The sequence below is a fragment of the Pogona vitticeps genome, chromosome 4 (genome assembly GCF_051106095.1).
Source record: "Pogona vitticeps strain Pit_001003342236 chromosome 4, PviZW2.1, whole genome shotgun sequence".
Taxonomy (NCBI): domain Eukaryota; kingdom Metazoa; phylum Chordata; class Lepidosauria; order Squamata; family Agamidae; genus Pogona; species Pogona vitticeps.
This window is the reverse complement of record NC_135786.1, coordinates 4316986-4338537: the sequence shown is the minus strand read 5'-3', so window position 1 is coordinate 4338537 and position 21552 is coordinate 4316986. Positions and strand designations below refer to the sequence as shown.

Genomic DNA, 21552 nt, shown 5'->3' with positions numbered 1-21552 from the left:
GTTTTGAACATATAATCCAAAAAAGAAACAAACCCACAAAAATATTTAAAAAGTCCGTTCTGAAACTCCAGATGCAAACTAGGAAACCAGACAAGGGAATGGCATCAATTTCCAGAAGAACTGCACACTGGAAAAGAAGGCGACTCCTCTACTGGAAGGAAATCTAGGGGTGTGAGCTTTCTTGCTAGAAGGCAAGCTGGGGCTTATTCAGAAGTCCCTTGTATAACCTGCCTGTCCTGGGCATGGCTCACTAGATTGATGGGGAGAAGCAAGGATTCCTTGTGAATAATTTTGAAAAAGCAAGCATGAAAGGCAACTTATAGTTTACAGGGCCTGCTAAGAAGTGTCTTATAAGGAAAAAACCAGCAGGTGGCAGCTGTGCATCAGTTAAGGCTTCATGGAAATGCAGTGTGTGCTAGGGAACATTCACAAGCAGTGGCTTCTATGGAAGGAGATGGATCTTTTTAAGCAGTGATGTGGTGGTAACTGGGGCAATGCAGGTGCTCATTGCAAGAACCCTCATAGCCCCGGTCACAGCCTCTTTCCTAAGAAGACTCCAGAAATGCAGGCTGCTGGATCTGTGCCTATTTAAAAGAGAGAGAAAGAGGTGCAGGGCTTTTGTAAAGCCAATGGCTCTTCATTGCCCATTCAAGACCAAATGGGCCTGAAAAACACGTAACCATGGGCTCAGACTACAAGAATCCACATTTAGGCTGAATATCAGAAAAAACTTCTCAACTGTTACAGCAGTACGATAATAGGGCCAATGACTTCAGGAGGTGGTGAGCACTTTGGCGCTGGAGGTGTTCAAGAGAAAATGGGACCACCCTCGGTCAGATTTCCTTGGATTTGAATTCTTGCCTTGCACAGGGGGTTGGACTTGATGCCTTAGGGGCCCCTTCCAACTTTATGATTCTACGATTCTATGAAAGAAGAGGGTTGCAATCCATGAAAAGCTCCCACTGAAATAAGTCGGTTCGTCTCTAAGGGGTCACTGCCCTTGTGTTTTTTCTTGTGTGATACAAAGTGAGTATGTTCAGCCTTCCTTGCAAACACCATTTTGCACAACAGGGAGGATTAGGTTTGGGGAGAGAAGGAACAGAACCGGGGGGGTAGGGGACATGCAACGGCATGCATTTTCAGTGCAGTCCCTTACCCTATCCAAGTTATTAAAAATAACAGTTAAATTTTTAAAAAAAGAAATCACGTCTGCGATGTTCACGATTCCTTCTGCTGTTAACGACAGGAGCATAACGACGCTGGACGACTCCCTCGTATAAACACTGCAAAAGAGCTGCACCTTTCCTGAAGGTGGGAAGACATCTGAGGTTCCCTGTTTTCTCATCATCCCCATTTCTCTCCGATGTTCTAAAATCCAACATGCAACTGGCACAGGAAGGATCCGTCATTTTCAAATTCCAGATTTTGTACAGAGTGCTTGGCCCAACCTGTTGAGCACCCTTTTCAATTCCTTGAACTCTTTTCCTCTCTGTTTACTTTAAGAGCACACAAATGAGCACTCACTGCAGGCCATCGAGTCAATTCCGATTTATAGTGACTTTTTCCAGAATTTTCACAGTAGAGAATGCTTAGAAACAGTTTCCCCTTCCCTTCCTCTAGGGGGTGCCCTGGAACTGTGTGCAGCTGGCCCAAGGCTACCTAGGCTGGCTCTTCTCCCAGGAGGTCCAGTGGGGGGATTCGAACTCCCAACCTTTGGCTCCACAGCCAGACAACCTAAATCACTGAGCTATCCACCCAGCTGAGCACTCATTAGTTAGTTAGTTATGTGCTGTCGAGTCATAGCGACCCTAATAGGGCTTTCAAAGTAAGCAAGATATTTAAGGAATGCGTTTATGATACTCCCAGAGAGTTCCCAAGGAGAAGTGGAGATTTGAACTCTGGTCTCCAGAGCCCAAAGTTTGTCACTTTAGACACTACACCACATTGGGTATACATAAAACACTGCAAAACAGGTAAACTTGGTGCATTTGTTTTACGATTATTTTTGTGCACCATTTAACCAGTCTGGATGGACATATATATATATTTTGCTTTCATAAAATACTACTTCCCTCCCAATCAACTTTGCTACAGTTGGCTGCATTAATATTCGATTTGCATATAGAATTTTATTAACACCTGGGAGCATCCACGAGCATCCGTAAAACATTGCATCCAAAGAATCTCGGTGCAACGGTACATAATAATCACACCGACCTCATCGCTGCTGGTGCTGCGCGCATTTTGGGGGAAGGGTTTTACCAGCGCACACCAAGATGCCGACACACTTTAGTTCTGAGAATCACTTCTAGAAATCATTTCCAGAAAACTAGAATTCAGGAAGAGAGCAGAACAGACCCTAAAGAACAAATGGGCAAAATCTGTTGGAGGGGGGACCTGCCATACTCTTCATTCTGTCCCGGTGCACAGAAAACATGAGTTAAACATGGTTCTTTCCGGGACACATTAAAACAACAACAACACATGGTTATTTTCTCCTGCAGGAACAGGAGGATCCCAAGAAGTCAACTGGAGAGTGGGAAGCGGGAGCTTCATTCACAAGACACTTGGCAACTCAAGACAATGACACAGAATGCAGGCAAGGAAACCCCTTTTGGCTTTCTGCAAGAACAACATCCGGGGAGTGGCAAAACAGGGATCTCTCTCTTTTTTGTAGGGATTGCATTTGTCAAATCGGCTGGGTCTTTTCTCTTGACAAAATGTCTGTTCCGAGCATGCAGCTGCTTGCTTCCTTAGCAGGAAAGGCCCTTTCTTATCTGCAGCTCTGGGTTAAAGTACACCGAGGGTTTCCAAAGCCGATGGTGCTGCTCCGATTGAGCAAGGCCAACGATGGTACAAACGATTCAGAGCATGTCATTTCAGAGTGGCAGAAATGTAACTGGAGTTAGGAGAGATTAGGCAGGTCTCTGTTCAAAAGAAGTCTGAACTGCAAAATGTCTTTCTAGATTACTCTTGAGTTTAGCCAAGCTATAATTCCAAAATTATACAGTTAAGTTTTTTCCCCCCGGCCAAAGTTCAGGTTTAGATTTTAACATACAGAAATAGAGCAGTCCTTTCTGCTTTTTCTTGGGAGTTCCTTGGAAGTACAAAAAAATAAACCCGAAAGCCCCACCCTTTGCTCTCTGAAGCAGGTGTAAATTCATGGTATCCTCATAGTTCACCATAGTTCTGTGGCCACACGTCAAAAGCCGAAGACCCCTTTGGCGTAGGTCAAGGATGGTTCCCTCCAGTTAGGGGGACGGGCCAGGCTCTGTTAGGCCACTTCACGGCTGGCCAAAGGCCTGATCATCATCCGCGTGCTTTTCAGCGAGTAACCCGGCCCTTGGAAGTAATGCCAGCGGATCCCGTTCAGTTTCCGCAGATTGTGGGTGGCCGGATAGTAGATGCCGTTCAAGTTGGACTGGCCGCAGGCGTCAAACCACCAGCCTGTGCATGGAAAGATCAGAAGCAAATTTAGATTGGCAGGAGGGAGCACGGGGCCAAATCAAAATGGCTGGTTTTGCCACCCTGGCCGAATACCCCCAGCTCCCCCAATTTGCCCCCCCCAAAGATCTCCCACTCCATAAAGCCTCCCAGACTGGTCCTCCTTGAAAACTAGGCATAGCCTCCCTCCATCTCCTTTTACCCCACCCGTTCTCCCAACGGGATCTGGGAAGTAGACTCCAATCCATGCCCAACCCACGTCCAAATTTTTGCAGCTTTTTTTTGCAATTCTTTGGGGCTGAGACAAGTAAACTTCCTAACTGTTAGAGCAGTACGACAATGGAGCCAGTGACCTTGGAGGAGGTGAGATGTTCCAACCCTGGAGGCATTCAAGAGAAACTTAGGCAACTGCCTGTCAGATCCCTTTTGGTTTGGCTTTCAGCCCCTTCCGACTTTACGATTCTGTGATTCTATTTCTTTTGACTACTAGGTTGTTCAATATGATAGTTTTAATTGTATGGAAATGCTTAAAATTGTTGTCCCAAGAAAGAAAGAAAGAAAGAAAGGAAGGAAGGAAGAAAGAAAGGAAGGAAGGAAGGAAGGAAGGAAGGAAGGAAGGAAGGAAGGAAGGAAGGAAGGAAGGAAGGAAGGAAGGAAGGAAGGAAGGAAGGAAGGAAGAAAGAAAGAAAGAGGGAGGGAGGGAGGGAGGGAGGGAGGAAGGAAGCAAGCAAGCAAGCAAGCAAGCAAGGAAGGAAGGAAGGAAGGAAGGAAGGAAAGAAAGAAGGAAAGAAGGAAAGAAAGAATGCAATAAAGCCCTTGAAGAAGGCTAAAAAGGCTAATCTGAAACACGGCAGGCTTTTTATTCAAAGTAAAATGCATATTACAATGTTTGCTCTTTTAATTTTCCAGTGTTGAGAGGAGAACCATTTTCTCAGATATTTCTCAACTCCATGGAGAGGCTGAGAGAAAAAAAGTTTTTTTGAAGTACTGTATGTACTGGAACAGTGGATCAGCACATCTGGATGCAGGTGGACACCCTCCCAGTCCTCTGTGCAGATCACAGAATCATAGAGGTTGGAAAGGGCTCGTAAGGCCATCAAGTCCAACCCCCCCCTGCTCAATGCACAAATGCAAATCAAAGGAGATCTGCCAGGAGGTGGCCACTGGTTCCACTGTCGTACTGCTCTCTAACAGTTAGGAAGTATTTCCTGATATACAACTGAAATCTGGCTTCCTGTCGCTTGAGCCCATGGTTGCATGTCCTGCTCTTTGGGATGATGGAAAATGGATCCTGTTCCTCCTCTGAATGGCAGCCTTGCAAATATTTGAAAAGTGTTATCCTATCACCCTTCTGTCTTCTTTTCCCAAGAAATCTGTCAATTATACCTTCACCCACGTTTGAATTTGGTCAGCGGTGATTTCTTTCCATCAGAATTCTTATCCATCCTCAAGGCAACCAATGACATAAGGGTTAACCATCCCTATCCTTTCTGTCCTTCTCTGATGCCAAGGGAATTTGGGGGGGGGGGGGGGAAATGACTTTTTCAGACTATAAATCTCAAATTCCTGAGTCAGTATGAGAGATGATGACGCTGGTGTGGAGATTTTGGAAGCAGTAAGCCGAAAAGAAAAACTTTTCAAAGTTCTGAAATTTCCCCAGCTGGTGGAAATTAGCCTCTTTGGGTTTTGTTCCACGTGGCTTAAGGAGAACCTCCATGGGGTGCCTTTCTCAGGTACAGCTCAGACCTCGCTTTCTCCCCTCGATCCACCATCTGGTTTGCATGGAGGCAGAAACTGGTTTGTGAGATGTTTTCAAAACAACAAACAGTGGGGAAAGGGACAACATTTGCTCACTTTGTGTGTTCGCGAGTGTTTGTAGGAAATATCCCTCCTTTTCTAACTTTTGTAGTTGTTTTCAAAATTAAGTCCCCACAGTTGGACATTTTCTAGGCTTCTGTATATAATAAAACCATGCTCAATGAATAGTTCATGGTTGGTTTGTTGGTTTGGAAAATGAAACATACAAACTAGCCAACATAATTTCTTTAGCTTGGCATAACAGGAAGAGCGAGAGCGAGAGAGGGAGAGAGAGAGAGAGAGAGAGAGAGAGAAGAGGAAGGAAGGAAGGAAGGAAGGAAGGAAGGAAGGAAGGAAGGAAGGAAGGAAGGAAGGAAGGAAGGAAGGAAGGAAGGAAGGAAGGAAGGAAGGAAGGAAGGAAGGAACAGTTAGGGGAAGGGAGGGAGGGAGGGAGGGAGGGAGGAAGGAAGGAAGGAAGGAAGGAAGGAAGGAAGGAAGGAAGGAAGGAAGGAAGGAAGGAAGGAAGGAAGGAAGGAAGGAAGGAAGGAAGGAAGGAAGGAAGGAAGGAAGGAAGGAAGGAAGGAAGGAAGGAACAGTTAGGGGAAGGGAGGAAGGAAGGGAGGGAGGGAGGGAGGGAGGGAGGGAGGAAGGAAGGAAGGAAGGAAGGAAGGAAGGAAGGAAGGAAGGAAGGAAGGAAGGAAGGAAGGAAGGAAGGAACAGGTAGAGGAAGGAAGGAAGGAACAGGTAGAGGGAGGAAGGAAGGAAGGAAGGAAGAAAGGAACAGGTAGAGGGAGGGAGGGAGGAAGGAAGGAAGGAAGGAAGGAAGGAAGGGAAGGGAAGGGAAGGGAAGGGAAGGGAAGGGAAGGGAAGGGAAGGGAATTCATGGCTTTCCCAAGGAGATGAAGCCACTGAACCGCTCTCAGTTGGAATATGTAAGTTCCAAAGCTGCTGGGTGGCCAGCCTGGCCTACCCTCAACCCAGCGCCTTCGTCCCCCCAAACAGAGCCCACCGGTAGGGACACCATCAGCTTCCTCACCACCAGAGAGCATCTGGGCGCATCGGCACATGCAGTTGTCGTTGTCCGCGTCGCGGGTGCTGAACCCGGTCCCTTGGAGGGGCAGGCCACTTTGATGCCCGGCGGTCCCTGCGTAGCCTTTCAGAAAGAGCCTACAGAACCAAAGAATACGTACATAACTTGGCCTTCTGGCTCAGAGCAACTGTCGTCCTGCGGAGAGAGCGAACATGACCTCCCACTTTGGGTAGAGGAGAAACACAAGGAGAAGCCACCGGTTCTCTTTTGAAAGCCAGGAACCATGTCCCTTTCTCCTTGATATTTTTCTTCAGCTACATACCTTGCCTTTAGCGTGTGTGTGTTGTGAGAGGTCGTTTCAAGTCGGGTTCCTGAGGCACACACATCTGAGGGAACCCAGCAGTGAGAAGGGACGTGGACCCGTTGGAGGAAATATGTTACCATTTAGTTTGACCCCGAGAGAAGCAAAAGAAGGGGGGAACCACCCAAATTCTGCCAAGGCTCACCAGAAACGAAGGCGATAAAGCAGAGCAGACAACACATTTTTTTTCTGGACATGGGGTGAGGCAGACTCAGAGGCGCCCTGAGAGAATGCCATGTTCCCCAGGACTTCTCAAAAAGAGGCAGCTTCCAGAAGCCACAAGCCAATTCTGCTCGCATGCCCTTCAGTTCCAGGGTGTAAATCAAGGGTTCTGGCACGCTCAGGCCCTTGATGGATGGATGGCTCTCAAGGAAACGGAGCTGAGCTCACCAACTGAGAGGAAAGTGATGATTTGTTCAGCAGCCAACATCTTCCGGGGCAAGATAGACTTGAAGGAGACCATTTTCACTGCGCTGAAGTGTGTTTGAGGAGCCAGTTCTGCATCCGAGCCTGACCATTGCATTTAATCAGTTCCCTAGTTCTAGGCTTCCTACATGTGTCTGCTTGGCCACTGTGGGGAGACAGCCCCGGCCTGCATACAGGCTGTTGACTGGATCTTGCCTGAGGAACCTCTTAGGCTCTCTTATATTTATATCTATTTTTGGACTGGCTCAGTCACTCTGGTGACCTCTTTGGATCTGATGTACACACATACACACACACACACCATCCCTGTTGATTCCCTGCAGAATATGTATAGTAGAATGCCTTTCTGCACGGAATCAGTATCCACTGATTCACTTAACCACGGCCTGCAAATATTTAACATATTAAAACAAAAATGAGAGAGAGAGAGATATCAACGATGAAGTTAACAGAACTGGCCACTAGTGGGAGCCAGAGACCATGCTATTGCTATGTACAGTAGGCCCCATATCTGCTGGGGATTGGTTCGAAGCCCCTCGAATATACTGAAAACTGCAGACATATATATCATGGTAAAAGGGGAGGAAAAATCTGAAACAAAAATTTCACATGCAATATCAGAACAGGACACTAGAGGGATTACCAGAACTGGGCACCAGATACCATGCTATGGTATGTAGTCTTTATTAACAGGTATTCATAGCACAGTCTCTGGCTCCATCTAGTGACCGGTTCTGATAATACATGCAAAATAGTTTTTTCCCCCTGGTCACTAAATAGAGCCAGAGCATTCATTTTTAAAATAGTGTTCTGTGTTTTTCAGCATCGGTGTGTGTGTTTCTGTGTGTGTGTGTGCTTGGAACCGGTCCCCCACAGATATAAATAAGGCAGATTTAAAAAAACAATCAAATAAATACAGTACTGTACTGTATTTATCTGTTTGATTGTTTGTTTATCTGCCTTATTTATAAGCCATCTTACTCCCTATAACAGGACCTCAGGTGGCTCACATTATGAAAAAGAACAGAATTAAAAACATAGTTAGACATTAAAAACAATTAAACTCTAAAAGGGATTAAAATACAATACGATAGCTGCATTCATAGGATCAAACCTCCATGAGATCATTGGCCCCATGTGGGATTTTTTAAATCTGTGTAGGAAACATCATGGAGTTGCTTCTTATTTATTTTATTTTAGTTCTTTTATTAGATTTCTACCCCGCCCATCTAGACCGAAGGTCTACTCTGAAATGGATGTATGTCCCAAAAACGAAACCAGGCGACCAACCCAGAAAAAGTGTGGCGCTCAACCCAGAGAGGGGCCTTTGAGGTTCTTTCCCCCCCCCCCCCGACGGGCACTGCCTCCCGGCTTTCACCTGCTCTGCAACCTCAGAGACGTGCATGGCTCAACCTCACCTGAGAAGCCTTCCCTTTTCCATTCGGCAGAGGCTGCATCTCACCTGTACCGCTGGCGCTCGCTCCCCAGTCGGAACTTTTCGTACTGAGCGAAGGCGCGATTCCCTTCCCAGTCCTGGAGCTCCACTCTCAACGAATACGCGCCCTGGCTAGTCAGCAGGTGGACGGCCTCGTTGCCCAGCCAGTATTCTCCTGCGGGGTCCCCAAAACCCTGGGGGAGGGGGAAATCACAATCAGTAAATGGGTTGCTCGCATCTTGGTCCAGAGCAGCGATAAGTACCGACAGGATAGAGCCTAAGCGGTGCCATTCAGAAAGAAGTACGCTTCCAATTGAATTACACCAGTTTGAGCAGCGCGGTTTGGTTTGTACCCCCCTCCCACCCATCAAGCCATGTTCCAATGAATAAATCAATATTCAATAAATAAATATATACTGTATATCTGTGTATATGAATGTGTGTACACACACACACACAAACACATGAGTGGAACATTCATAATGGGTGGCTCCCTCTCCTGGCATGGCATGGCGGCTCTATGTGGTTTCTCGGGAGGGCGGCTGGGCATGTTGTCTAGTTAATTCAGTAAACTCATCTACACGCTACACACGGGTCTGGCATCCCAAACCCCAGCACTTTTGAAGAGAGAAATGTATTTGTATATTCAGAGGATTCCCAAGGGCCGAATTCAACAATAAAGCTAATGGTCTTCTTGCCAAAGATTAGATCAGGCATCCTTCAGTCTCGAAAGACTATGGTAGCATGCCCTGTATGGAGGGCTTGGAACAGCGTCTAGTGTGGCTGAGGAGGCCAATTCGAGAGTGGGCATCCCTTCCACCCTGAAGACAAATACAGTCTGTCCCCTGTCCAGCTCCCTGGTTTTGTTGGTTTCGGGACGGCCTCTTGGCCTCGGGCTGCTGGACAAGGGTCTCTTCAAATTGGGAGAGGCTGTGATGCACCGCCTGCCTCCAGGCTGAATGCTCAGATGTCAGGATTTCCCATCTGTTGAGATCCATTCCCAAGACCTTCAGATCCCGCTTGCAGATCTCCTTGTATCGCAGCTGTGGTCTCCCTCTGGGGCGATTTCCCTGCACTAATTCTCCATACAGGAGATCTTTTGGAATCCGACCGTCAGCCATTCTCACGACGTGCCCGAGCCAACGTAGACATCACTATTTCAGTAATGTATACATGCTAAAAATTCCAGTTCGATCTAGGACTACTCTATTTGGAACTTTGTCCTGCCAGGCGATACAAAAATGTGTTGGAGACAACGCATATGGAAGGTGTTCAGCTTTCTCTCCTGCCGTGCATGAAGGGTCCAGGACTCCCTGCAGGACAGGAGTGTGCTCAGGACACAGGCTCTATAGACCTGGATCTTGGTCTATGCCATCAGCTTCTTATTAAGCCATTCTCTCTTTGTGAGTCTTGCCAAAAAGACTTGAAGAATTGAAAGTGAGAAGTCCAAGATGGAGCCAGACCTGTTTGTACTCTTTCCAGGTTTTTTGAAAACTGACGCTGCCATTGACCCGGTGCTGGATGACCGTCCACCCGCCTCCATCTGTCTCCAGGTCGCAAAAGGCCTGTGAAGACAGAGAGGAGAAGCGATGAAGGAGAAGAAACTGTTGCGGAGATTTGAATGTCTGGTTGAATTTCTCTAGCCGTGCAGCAGAAGTGCAAGGATCCACAGAGCAGAATTAGCTTCAAGCTCCCCAGATTAGTCCATCCCTTTTTCTCATCAACTGGCACCTACAGTCTCAATAGCTTATTTTGAGACGTTAGTCAGAGAAAGAATAACAATGCTTTATTACTTACAGTGAACAGTAACAAAACCAGATTAAAGCACCCACCAAGGGAAATTATATAAAATTAGTATGCCACCTTTTTCCCCATTAAGAGAGAAACAGTGTGCCTCTGTGTTGGTTCACACAGCCTGTTTCTACAGTGCTGGCACTTCCCAAAAACCTTAGACATGGCTAAGTCTCCTTTACCTAGGTAGGGTACAAAAACTGCAAGGTATTTTTAGCTTTAGAAAAACTGGGGTGGAGATGACCAGGTCATCTCCACCAGGCAGAGCAGAATCGAGATCTCTGTGAGATTCCTCATTTTACTGACCTTTTTTGGTTCCGTCATATTGTTGATACGTAGTGCGTAAACCCTGCTGAGGTTGAGCCCAGACTGGCGGACTGCCATGCAATCTTGGAATCGCCGGTCTTCTTTCCTTGGGGGAACTAGCATGAGAAAGACAATGCCTTAAGAATTTTTCATCCCTAACAAAGAAGTTCTCCAGTTTCTGGAAATAAAGGAGACGGAGGTGGAAGGTCTCTCGGAACCATTTCGAGGCAGGAAAAGAACTCCACCAGATGCCGGCCTTCAGCAAGTTCTGCCCATTAAACCTGTTGATGTTTTTCCATCTTTCCCAGTTATGGGTGTTAGTCATAGAATCAAAGAACGATGACGTTGGAAGGGGCGTACAAAGCCATCAAGGTCCAACCCCCTGCTCAGTGCAGGAAGACAAATCAAAGGATATCTGCCAGGCGATTGTCCGATTTTCTCTTGAATGCCTCCAGTGTTGGAGCCCTCACTAACACCCCCTGAGGTCATGGGTTCCATTGTCGTACTGCTCTAACAGTTAAGAAGTTTTCCCTGATATTCAGCTGAAATTTGGCTTCCAGTAACTTGAGCCCATTGTTGCATGTAATGAACTCTGGGGTGAACGGGAACAGATCCTGCCTCTGTATGACAGCCTTTTAAGTATTTGAAAAGTGCTATAACATCGCCCCTCTGTCTTCTTTTCTCATGCCTAGTTCTTTTAGTCTTTCCTCATAGAGCTGGGATCTACCTCACTTGTTACCTCCTCCCCATCGGAGAAGGAGCCATTAAGCATCACCCTCCAAGTACAATTCTGTAGCCAATTGTGTATCCACCTGACAGTTGGTCTATCCAGCCCGCATCTAGTTAGCTTGCTAATCAGGATAGCAAAGGCTTTGCTAAAGTCAAGATATATTATGTCTACAGCATTCCCTCTGTCTATGAGGGACGTTACCCAATCAAAAAACGTGATCAAATTAGTTTGGCAGGATTCGTTCTCGACAAATCCGTGTTGGCTTCTAGTTATTATGGCATGGTTTCCAAGGTGCCAGCATAGTGGCCACTTTATAACCGGTTCTAGAATTTTCCCTGGGATTGACGTCAGGCTGATTGATCTGTAGTTCCCAGGTTCCTCCCTTTTGCCCTCTTTTGAGGACAGAAACAAGATTGTCCTCCTCCCATCCTCTGGCACCTTCTCAAATGCAGTCCATTCAGTTCTGGGGATCTGAATTCATTCAATGTAATAATGTATTCCTTGACTATTTGTTTATCAATCTCCATATATATAGAGAGAGAGCAAATGAATTTTATCAGAAATTCAAAACTCTGCTACACTTCAGTTATAATCATCCTTTCTAAGTCATCTCCTGTACATATTATTTAGTACAACCAATTTTGAACAGATTGATGTTGTCTCTTCCCTATGCTTGTTTCTTTGCTGATGCATAAGCCACCCACTTTTCTGAGCTCACCTTTGCCCTGGGAGACCAGCTGGGCCAGATTCTGGACCGATTCCAGGAGCTGCAGCTGCTGTTGCTGGAGCAGACTGGTGCTGGCGTTGGCGGCATGCAAGGACGTCTCCAGGCCTTCGATGGTTTGGCTCTGGCGAGCCACCAGCTCCTGAAGCTGCTCCTTCTCTGTCCGAATCACTTCCATCTCGGTCAAGTGCTTGGTCTCCATCTGCAGGACGCGCGTTTCTAAAATGCTGCAAGCAAAGAAAAGGGACCGCGCGGATGCAGAGGGCTCAGAACACCGACTCGTTTTTGGACTACTAGTCCCAGAAGATCTCTCTGCACAACCAGCGTGTCCCTTTTTCACTATGCTTAGCTCAGGAAAGGAGCTTTTCCAAAGCTCTGGCTCTGCTGCCGTAGGATGAGTAACGTATTTTTCCGTGTATAAGACTATACTTTAGACTAAAAATGGAAGGTCGTCTTATACACGGAAGTAAGCTGAGTTGAGAACAAAAACAAGTGGAGGGGAAAGCAGGGATCAAAGTGATCCTGTAGGGCTTTGATTGCTGCTTTCCCTTCCACTTTCTAAACCCCACTTAGATTTCTTAATTTTCGGTTAGAAAAGTGGAAGGTGTCTTATACATGGGGGCATCTTATACACCGAAAAATACGGTATTGATGCCTTCCTGAACAGAGAACCTACCAGGGGTTGTACTGCTATTTCCATAATCCCCAGCCAGCACTCTCATGGTTATACAGTCCGGGGATGATGGGACACAACACAATGCCTCTATTATTCCCAGCATTCATAATTAACTGACTTTAATTAACCGACAGACAGCACTTGAAAAGGATACAATGGTCATCATGGACTCAGTAGACTTACAAAGGGGTGGAGGAATACGTGGTGAAAGGCAAGCTATTAGTCATGATGGCTGTACTGAACCTCCATGTTCAGAAGCAGTATACCACTGGACACCAATTGTGGGAGAGGGCTTTTGCCCTAAAGTCCTCCTTCAGGGCATCCCTAAGACATCTTGTTGTTCTCTCTAACGAACAGGATGTCAGACTTCATTGATCTTTAGTCTCATCCAGCTGGTTAAGGATCCTAACCAGAAGTTATTCCCCAGGGAACATGATATTCTAGGTCAGTGCTTCCCAACCTTGGTTGAGAGATACACTTCCCCTTTCAACAATGCTGGGGTTAGAGGCCCTGGGTAGAACTCTTAGGCACCTCAAAACTTAACTGCAAGCATAAACAGTTGATTAACACACACATACACACCTCCCCTGACCCGCACCAGCTTCCCAGTACACTCCAGCACCCTCCCTGGCCACTGTGTGGAGCTACCATGCCAGAAGAGAGGACTGGGCAGGATACCACCATCAGACCAGGATCGCCACACTGCCAACAACAAGACCATGGATGGATGGATGGATGGATGGATGGATGGATGGATGGATGGATGGATGGATGGATGGATGGATGGATGGATGGATGGATGGATGGATGGATGGATGGATGGATGGAGCCAATGATGGGTGGGTGGGTGGGTGGAGCTAATGATGGATGGATGGATGGATGGATGGATGGATGGATGGATGGATGGATGGATGGATGGATGGATGGATGGATGGATGGAGCTAATGATGGATGGATGGATGGGTGGGTGGACTGAAAAAACAAGTATAACCAAAACCCTGTTCCTAGGTCTGTGCAATTCAAGGGAGAAACGAATTGGCATCAAGGGCCAAATGTTAAATCTAGACTTTAACATCATACATTCTGTTTGTATAAGGACAGCAGGTTTTTGGTCTTTCGCCCCCAACAAAGTCCAGATCCAGAACTTGGAAATTTTGACTTTTTCTGTCTACAGCTCCTGCAATTGCACAGCCACTCTGGTCTTGCTGATGAAGGAATTCTGGGAACTGTAGTTCTAAAAATATATATAAAGAGGTCAGCAAAGGCAGGAAGAGGTCTGTGTCTGAGGGAGTGGACTGTCGCCACGAAAGCTCACATTGAAATAAATCGGGAAGTCTTAAAGGCCTCACAACCCTTTCGGTTTTGCTTTGTTTTAGTCTAAACGTAACTTTTCTAAGCTATGCTCTGATCTGAGGTAGCCCGAACTCTACTCGCCCACTCTTTTAAAAGAGAATTTGTTGAAAAATCTGGACTTTGCGTTTCCATGGCGCAATTCCCGTACGTTCTTGCGAACACTCCAAATTTGCACCAAGAGATTGCAGCTTATTACAACTTGGCGAGCTGGGTTTCCAAATTTGTGAGAGAGGATGATTTAAGCTTGCAACTGCGGCACACGTGGGATCATTCCCTGGTCTTGGACACCCTGCCAAAGCTTTACGGGAAAGTCCGTGGAAGGTGACCTCAACTTGACACAGAAAAGCAGGCACAGAAGACTGTGTGCATCAAAGATCCTATGCAAGGATCCCATCAGTTCGTAGAGAATGCATCTCTCTGACATAAGGCCTCCCTCCCTCCCTCCCTCTCTCTCATACAGAGAGAAAGAACTTTGGTGGTCCCCCAGATATGCTTTCATGGCAGTTGAGAAATGACCAACGATGCCTAGAGCAACAGAAGAATTATAGCCACATCAGCGTTGAAGATGATTTAATTGTGCCTGTTTGATAGACATTTATCACGAAAACTGAGTCTTTCAGGCAGCCCAAGACATGCCATACTGGCTGCAAGAAACCAAGGGTATAACCAGATGGCATTTTAATCATTATATTGTTATTATAGCAATTTGGATGGTTGTCTTATTGAATGATCATTGCTCACTGCATGTTATATCATTGTCATTATGTTACGGTTGTATTTTAACTGCCGTTGACTATTGGAATGCGCTGTGGTATAGAGCGCAATATAAATCAATATTATTATATTATTATTATTTTATCCCACCTTTGGGGCTGCTTTTGGCACAGTCAGGTTTAATATATTTTTGGCAGCTCCATGACATTCTGCCATGCCTTACCACCCGCACTTTTTTGGCTCTTCGTGGGAGTAGGGTGACTCCGTTTCGGTTCAGTCTCCAGCATATGTTTTCACTGGGATTGGAACAAAGCTAATCACCCATGTCAGCAGTATGCCACCAATCATCATCATCCATTTTCTCTTGCTCCCCCGTTAAGGTGTAGATAGAAGAAGATGGGGTGGGAGAATCTATTTTTCTGTCATTGTTCCCTTTAAAGTCTAGCACTATGCCACTTGGTCATGGGCTTGCATGCCACTTACCAATAAAAATGTTTCCCCCCTCCCATCAGCTTTCCCCAGTTTCCCTTCCATGATAATGAGGGAGGCCTTTCCCCCCCTTTTTTTCACCCATTAAAGTTCAGCGCTATGCCACTTGGTGACAAGCCGGTTCATGGGGCCTCTGATTTACCTGTACTGTACTTTTTTTCTTTCAAAATTCAGCTTTCCCTACACCCTGCAGAACAGGAGACAAAAGAGGACTCGGGAGCTAAATAGGGTCACTTTGTGGTGTGGTTTCTTGTCCTGAAACCACCCTACCTGGGTCACCCCGAGGGGCACTCAGCTACTCCAAGCAACCCTGTTGAGCCCAGCCCACCCTAAGACAGCTCACCCCCTCTGGAAATCAATTAGAAATTGCTCTCCTATAAGAATGGCATCTGGACTGAAAAGGAAGACTTTCATGGCCAGTTCTTTAAAAAAAAAATTACTGCATACTTCCAAATGGCTTTGAATCTGGAATGAAAAGAAATTGAGATTTATATATATTCTAGACCAGCTTCAGTCCACCCTCAAATTTGAGGCTCTTAGCAACCATTAATGCTTCTCCGTCACCTTGTATATAGGTAAAGGTTCCCCTTGACATTTAGTCCAGTCGTGTCCGACTCGAGGGCGCAGTGCTCATCCCCGTCTCCAAGCTGTAGAGCCAGAGTTTGCCCAAAGACCGTTTCCGTGGTCATGTGGCCACTGCAACTAGACACGGAACGCCGTGACCTTCCCACCGTGGTGGTCCCTATTTATCGACTCGCATTTTTACATGCTTTCGAATAGCTAGGTTGGCAGGAGCTGGGATAAGCGACAAGAGCTCCCTCCGTCAATTGGATTCGATCTTACGATGGCTGGTCTTTTGACCTTGCAGCACAGAGGCTTCTGGGGTTTAACCCGCAGCACCACCATGTCCCTTACACACACACACACACACACACACACACACACACACACACACACACACACACACTTGACTATATATATATAAAGTCTCCCCATTAGATTTCTGAACCATGAGCCAGTCACAAATTTGACAGTCCTAGGGTTTCTCAAAGCAAAAGATGAAGGATAAAGCAGTCTCTTCCCCTCTGTGAGAAACTGGGGTTTGGAATCCCCTTTTCTCTCCTTGTGCTTTCCTTTCTGTTCCACTCCTCTCCTTGCCTAGGTTCGGAAGACATGTAGCCAGAAGGGGGCCCGGATTTTGGCACAGTTAGGAGGAGCAGTGGACCATGGGACCCTGCAACCCCTTTCAGGCCCTGCTCAGTGCAGTCCTGAAATTCTTAAGAAAGAAGATATTTGCACACATGCACATACTGTTTGAGTTTTTGCAACCTTACATGTTATTTGTAGTTTGTTCGACTGGAAGGGACTTTTCTGGGCTGGGGGTGACTGTCAATCTATCCAGCACTAACCAACCACTCCTTCCCACCTTTGAATTCAAAGAGAGTCCCGCCTCTCCGCTGAGTGTTCCTTTCCCTCTCTTTAGTCTGCTGGCAGTCCGTCTGCTTAGTTCTTTGTTTGCTGTTGCTCTGTTCACAACTGTAAGTAATGAAACTTTTGTATTCTTTCTCCTACAAATGTCTCAGAGACAGGTATTGAGACCTTAAGCGCCATTTCATGAGAAAAGGATGGACTATCTGGGTCACTATTCTCCTCTGTGAATCTCTGCACTTCTATTGTGTACCCCAAATAAACTTTAACCAGAAATCCAAAACTCTGCAATGCCTACTTTTATAAACTGGGAAACATTTTTTTTTGGAGGAGAATTCCCCCCAAAAATCATGACCACGGACTAGATAAGGAATTCTGGGAGGTTATATCCAAAAACATAACTTTTTCAAGCTCTGAAGCCAGGCAGATGTTTCCTATCACGAGAGAAAGCAATCTGGCTGGAATCCAGCTCTCCTTCCATCTACCACTTAGATGGAGGTAGGACAGGCAGTGGTGTCGTGGTTAGAGTATTGGACTGGAGTCCCGAATTCAAATCCCCACTCCGTCTTCAGAACGACATGGAAAGAAGACTATATATGAATCAATGCAGCTAGCAGGTTGATGCCACTCGATGACCCATGGTGTGGGTTTTTTTGGGGGGGGGAGGGGGGACTCCGAATTCTCCACTAGGCCCTCTCTCTGAATTACAGCACATGAGAACTCAAAGTTATTTTAGAACGGCAAATGCCAGGATACCACGATGCTGTGGCAATGCCCTGGAGGCCCTCTCAGGCCCATAGAACAGCCTACCTGTTTCGGTTCTGCAGCTTGTGGATCTCATTGGTCTGCATCAGCAGCTGTTTCTCCAACTTGTGTGTGGACAGAGAGTTCTCCAGGAGCTGGCTCTCAATGCGGGAGGTCTGGTTGAACACCTGTGCGCGGCGCAGAATGAAATCTGTGGTGAGAGCTAAAAAAAAATCTCAGCTGGGATCTCCTCGCAGCGTCACCCCACCTGACAGGTTTGAGCTAAACCTGAAGGAATTGTTAAATGCAGTTTTGCACACAGCAATAAGTATTTATCCGAATCAGTACTGTAGAAAGGAGCAAGGCAAGAATTTATACAGCTGAGTAAATTGTAACAGCTGAGAGAGCAATCCCAGGACTGGTTAACTGGCAACTCTGTCAGCATCTCCTCCACCACCAGCACTGGAAGAAGAATAAGCCATAAATTGTAGGCAGAGTGCTGCTACCCTTCCCCACACTTTAGGAAGGAAGGCGCGGGGGGGGGGGGGTCTTCAGGCAGGTTTCTCTTCTTGTGCAAGACAGCCAGTGCATTGTATTGGTGACAGCGTTAGACTAGGGTTCCAGAGAGACCCAGTATTCTTGTACAAAATCGATTGTAAGGTTGAACTAGGGAAAAGAACAATTTATCCTGCCTTGAGCTCATTGGATGAAAGGCAGGATGTAAATGCATCAACCAACCAACCCTCCCACCCACCCACCAACCCTCCCACCCACCCACCAACCAACCAACCAACCGACCAACCCACCTGCCCTCCCGCCCAAACAACCCACTGATCCATCCATCCATCGATTTAATGTTGCTTAATAAACATACATTGACCAGATTCTTATTATGCTTTTACTCCAGAGCAAGTAAAATCATGTCAATTGTGGAAGAGACTCACAGCTAATAAACAATGTACTGTTCATGTGACTGATAGGTGACCAGGCACATCACCAGTACCTTCTTACCGTGTTTTCCCGAAAATAAGACGAGGTCTTATATTAAATTTTGATCCCCAAAATGCATTGGGGCTTGTTTTTAGGGGATTTTTAAAAATGTACAACCAACTACATTTATTCAAATACAATAATGTCAACTTCTGGTTGCTGCACAAGGGTGGAGGGTGGGGTTTCACTTAACTCTGGCTTATTTTTGGGGTAGGGCTTATATGACGAGCATCCTGAACAATCATACTAGGGCTTATTTTCAGGTTAGGTCTTATTTTGGGGAAAACAGGGTAGGACATTTCACAGAAGGTGCTGCGAAAGACATGCATTGTATTCGAAAGTCTTGTGCACCAACAGAGAAAGTTAGCTTTTGGCTGGCTTTTTTTTTTTTAAAGAACATTCGAAGACAGGAGATAAAAGCCAGCCAGTGGAGGAGATCCTAATACATGCCATCTGTTCTGGCTAGCACAACCTCTCCTGATCTCCTCCAGCCCTAAATGTATTATCTCTTGGTACATTTGTGCCTGGTTCTCCATCACCCCAAAGACTCTACCTGAGCCTCCACATTCGTCAGCTTCCTGGTCTGCTCAGCTGTTTGGTTCAAGAGGCTTGTGCCAATTTCCAACATGGTGGCTGTTTGGTTCTGCACCACATTCTGCTGGAGCTGCACCATCTCGGACTTCATGTTCATCTGGATGTAGCTCTCCAGCTAAAGAGGAAAAAGAACCAGACATGGTAGGAGGATGTTTTGAGATTTCTCCTCCTCAGAGCCAGCTCTCGCTTGACCTCCAACCTCCCTCCCATGCATCTCACGAGGAGAACCTTTGCTTTTCCATGTCCTGAAACACAAAGGTCCTCCTCCGATGAATGATGGTTGAGCTTGAGTCTCTGGAGGCATACCTCGGATGCTCTCTCCCCTGAAACTGATGCCAAGCATCGGACAAAGTTCCTAAGGAATCTGACTCAGGGCAATTTGACCCAGATGATAGTCCTGGACACGTCTTGTGGTCAAGCAAAAGTTCCCCGCTTCCAGTGGCCAAGACGTGCTGTCTGCAACCTGGATCCTTTCCTCCCGGGGAGGAAAAAAGATATGTCCCTTTGGAAAAATTAATTTCCCTGAGAAATGTTGGCTGAGACATATGTTAGATACCGTACTTATTATGTCCTTGAATTTCCTCTTGTTTCCTAAATTTCCCTCCCGTCCCTGCCTTCCATCTGGCCAGAAACACATCAACAGACTCGTGGAAACTGTGGGAAAGGATTGCTTGATTGACCAATTGCTGGAACTCCGAGCAAATTTAGACGTTCGTTTTCCCGGCAGGTCGTCCCAACGAACCGAAGGAAGGAAAACAACCCCTTGGCTCTGCTTCGAAAGCTCCTTTTGAGGAAGAGGGACAGATTCATGCATCCACAGGAACCAAGAGTTCATTCGTTCTTACTGGACGAAACCTTTGGTCTATCTGGACCAGTGTTGCCAACCCTGACTGGCACACTTGGTTCTCCCAGGTTTCGGGCACCATGCGTTCATTAGCCCTGCCTGGAAATCCTTGGTGTTTCCCTAGTTATCAGAAGCTGACCCTATTCAGATTCTGAAATCAGGCAAGATAAGGGATGTTCTGAATAGTTACAGTATCTATCTATCTATCTATCTATCTATCTATCTATCTATCTATCTATCTATCTATCTATCTATCTATCTATCTATCTATCTATCTATCTATCTATCTATCTATCTATCTATCTATCTATATCTATCTATCTATCTATCTATCTATCTATCTATCTATCTATCTATCTATCTATCTATCTATCTATCTATCTATCTATCTATCTATCTATCCATCCATCCATCCATCCATCCATCCATCCATCCATCCATCCATCCATCCATCCATCCATCCATCCATCCATCATCAATTCCTTCCTCCCTCTTTCTCTCATCTCTTCCTTCCTTCCTTCCTTCCTTCCTTCCTTCCTTCCTTCCTTCCTTCCTTCCTTCCTTCCTTCCTCCCTCCCTCCCTCCCTCCCTCCCTCCCTCCATCCATCCATCCATCCATCCATCCATCCATCCATCCATCCATCATCAATTCCTTCCTCCCTCTTTCTCTCATCTCTTCCTTCCTTCCTTCCTTCCTTCCTTCCTTCCTTCCTTCCTTCCTTCCTTCCTTCCTTCCTTCCTTCCTTCCTTCCTTCCTTCCTTCCTTCCTTCCTCCCTCCCTCCCTCCCTCCCTCCCTCCCTCCCTCCCTCCCTCCCTCCCTCCCATCCATCCATCCATCCATCCATCCATCCATCCATCCATCCATCCATCTGTCTCTGTCTCTCTCTCTCTCTCTCTGTCCATCCGTCTGCCCGTCCATCTATCTATCAAAAATATTTCTATCCTGCCTTTCTCCTAAAAAGGATGCCAGGTGGCTTGCCTCATTAAGTAAGCCACAGAGTAGGCTCACTGGAATCAATGAAGCTTATGGAGGAGCTGACTCACCAAAGTCACAACACTTCAATGGGCCTACTCTAGTGTGATTTACTCCAACAAGCAACAGGATTTTGGCCACTGAGTCCCTTCTTGGATTCCCTCTTTCATGCCAGTCAGGCGGGTCCTTGGCACTACTGGGAATGCAAGTGGGATTTGTGCGTTGTGCCATGTCCCCGTCCCCCCCAGTGTAACAACACAACATCGGAATTTGGGCCGATGAATTTCAGTGTGTTTGTATATGTGTATCGCCACTGTTGTGAACCACTTTCAAAGCTGAGGCTAGAAAACCAGATGCAAATACTCGATATGAAGAGATGAATAATGCAGATATACAATAAATAGTCTCACAGCCTCTGTCATGTCAGTTGTAAAGAAACCTGCCTCCACAACGCGAAGGTCTATCGCAGACCTGGACATGATCCAGCTGTGAGCAAGGAAGACACACTCTCCACGAGGGTGCCTGCAACACTGGACGCTTTGCAAAAAAAATATATATGGAAAGAAAGAAAGAGGCTTCATGTTGAGGACACAGATTAAAGCCCCATGTCGCTTCCTCTGCCTCGGCCCACGAGGGAGATGCATTTCCTCAAATCCATCTATTTTTAGGGAATATTGTTGTGAATCAGATGATCCAATAATG

At 46.3% G+C, this 21552-nt stretch overlaps 1 protein-coding gene across 1 annotated transcript in view; it reads right to left on the bottom strand.

Moving 5' to 3' along the window:
* Positions 1-1533: 1533 nt before the first annotated feature.
* The window catches only part of ANGPT4 (angiopoietin 4), a 36057-nt gene continuing 16038 nt past the window's right edge, over positions 1534-21552 (bottom strand). The window contains exons 2-9 of the mRNA XM_020806700.3: positions 18992-19147; positions 17515-17636; positions 12039-12271; positions 10591-10706; positions 9957-10058; positions 8521-8687; positions 6278-6408; positions 1534-3447 (exon numbers count right to left, since the gene is read on the bottom strand). Coding sequence (XP_020662359.3) covers positions 3275-3447; positions 6278-6408; positions 8521-8687; positions 9957-10058; positions 10591-10706; positions 12039-12271; positions 17515-17636; positions 18992-19147 — 1200 coding nt within the window. The 3' untranslated portion in view covers positions 1534-3274. The remainder of the gene's footprint in view (positions 3448-6277; positions 6409-8520; positions 8688-9956; positions 10059-10590; positions 10707-12038; positions 12272-17514; positions 17637-18991; positions 19148-21552) is intronic.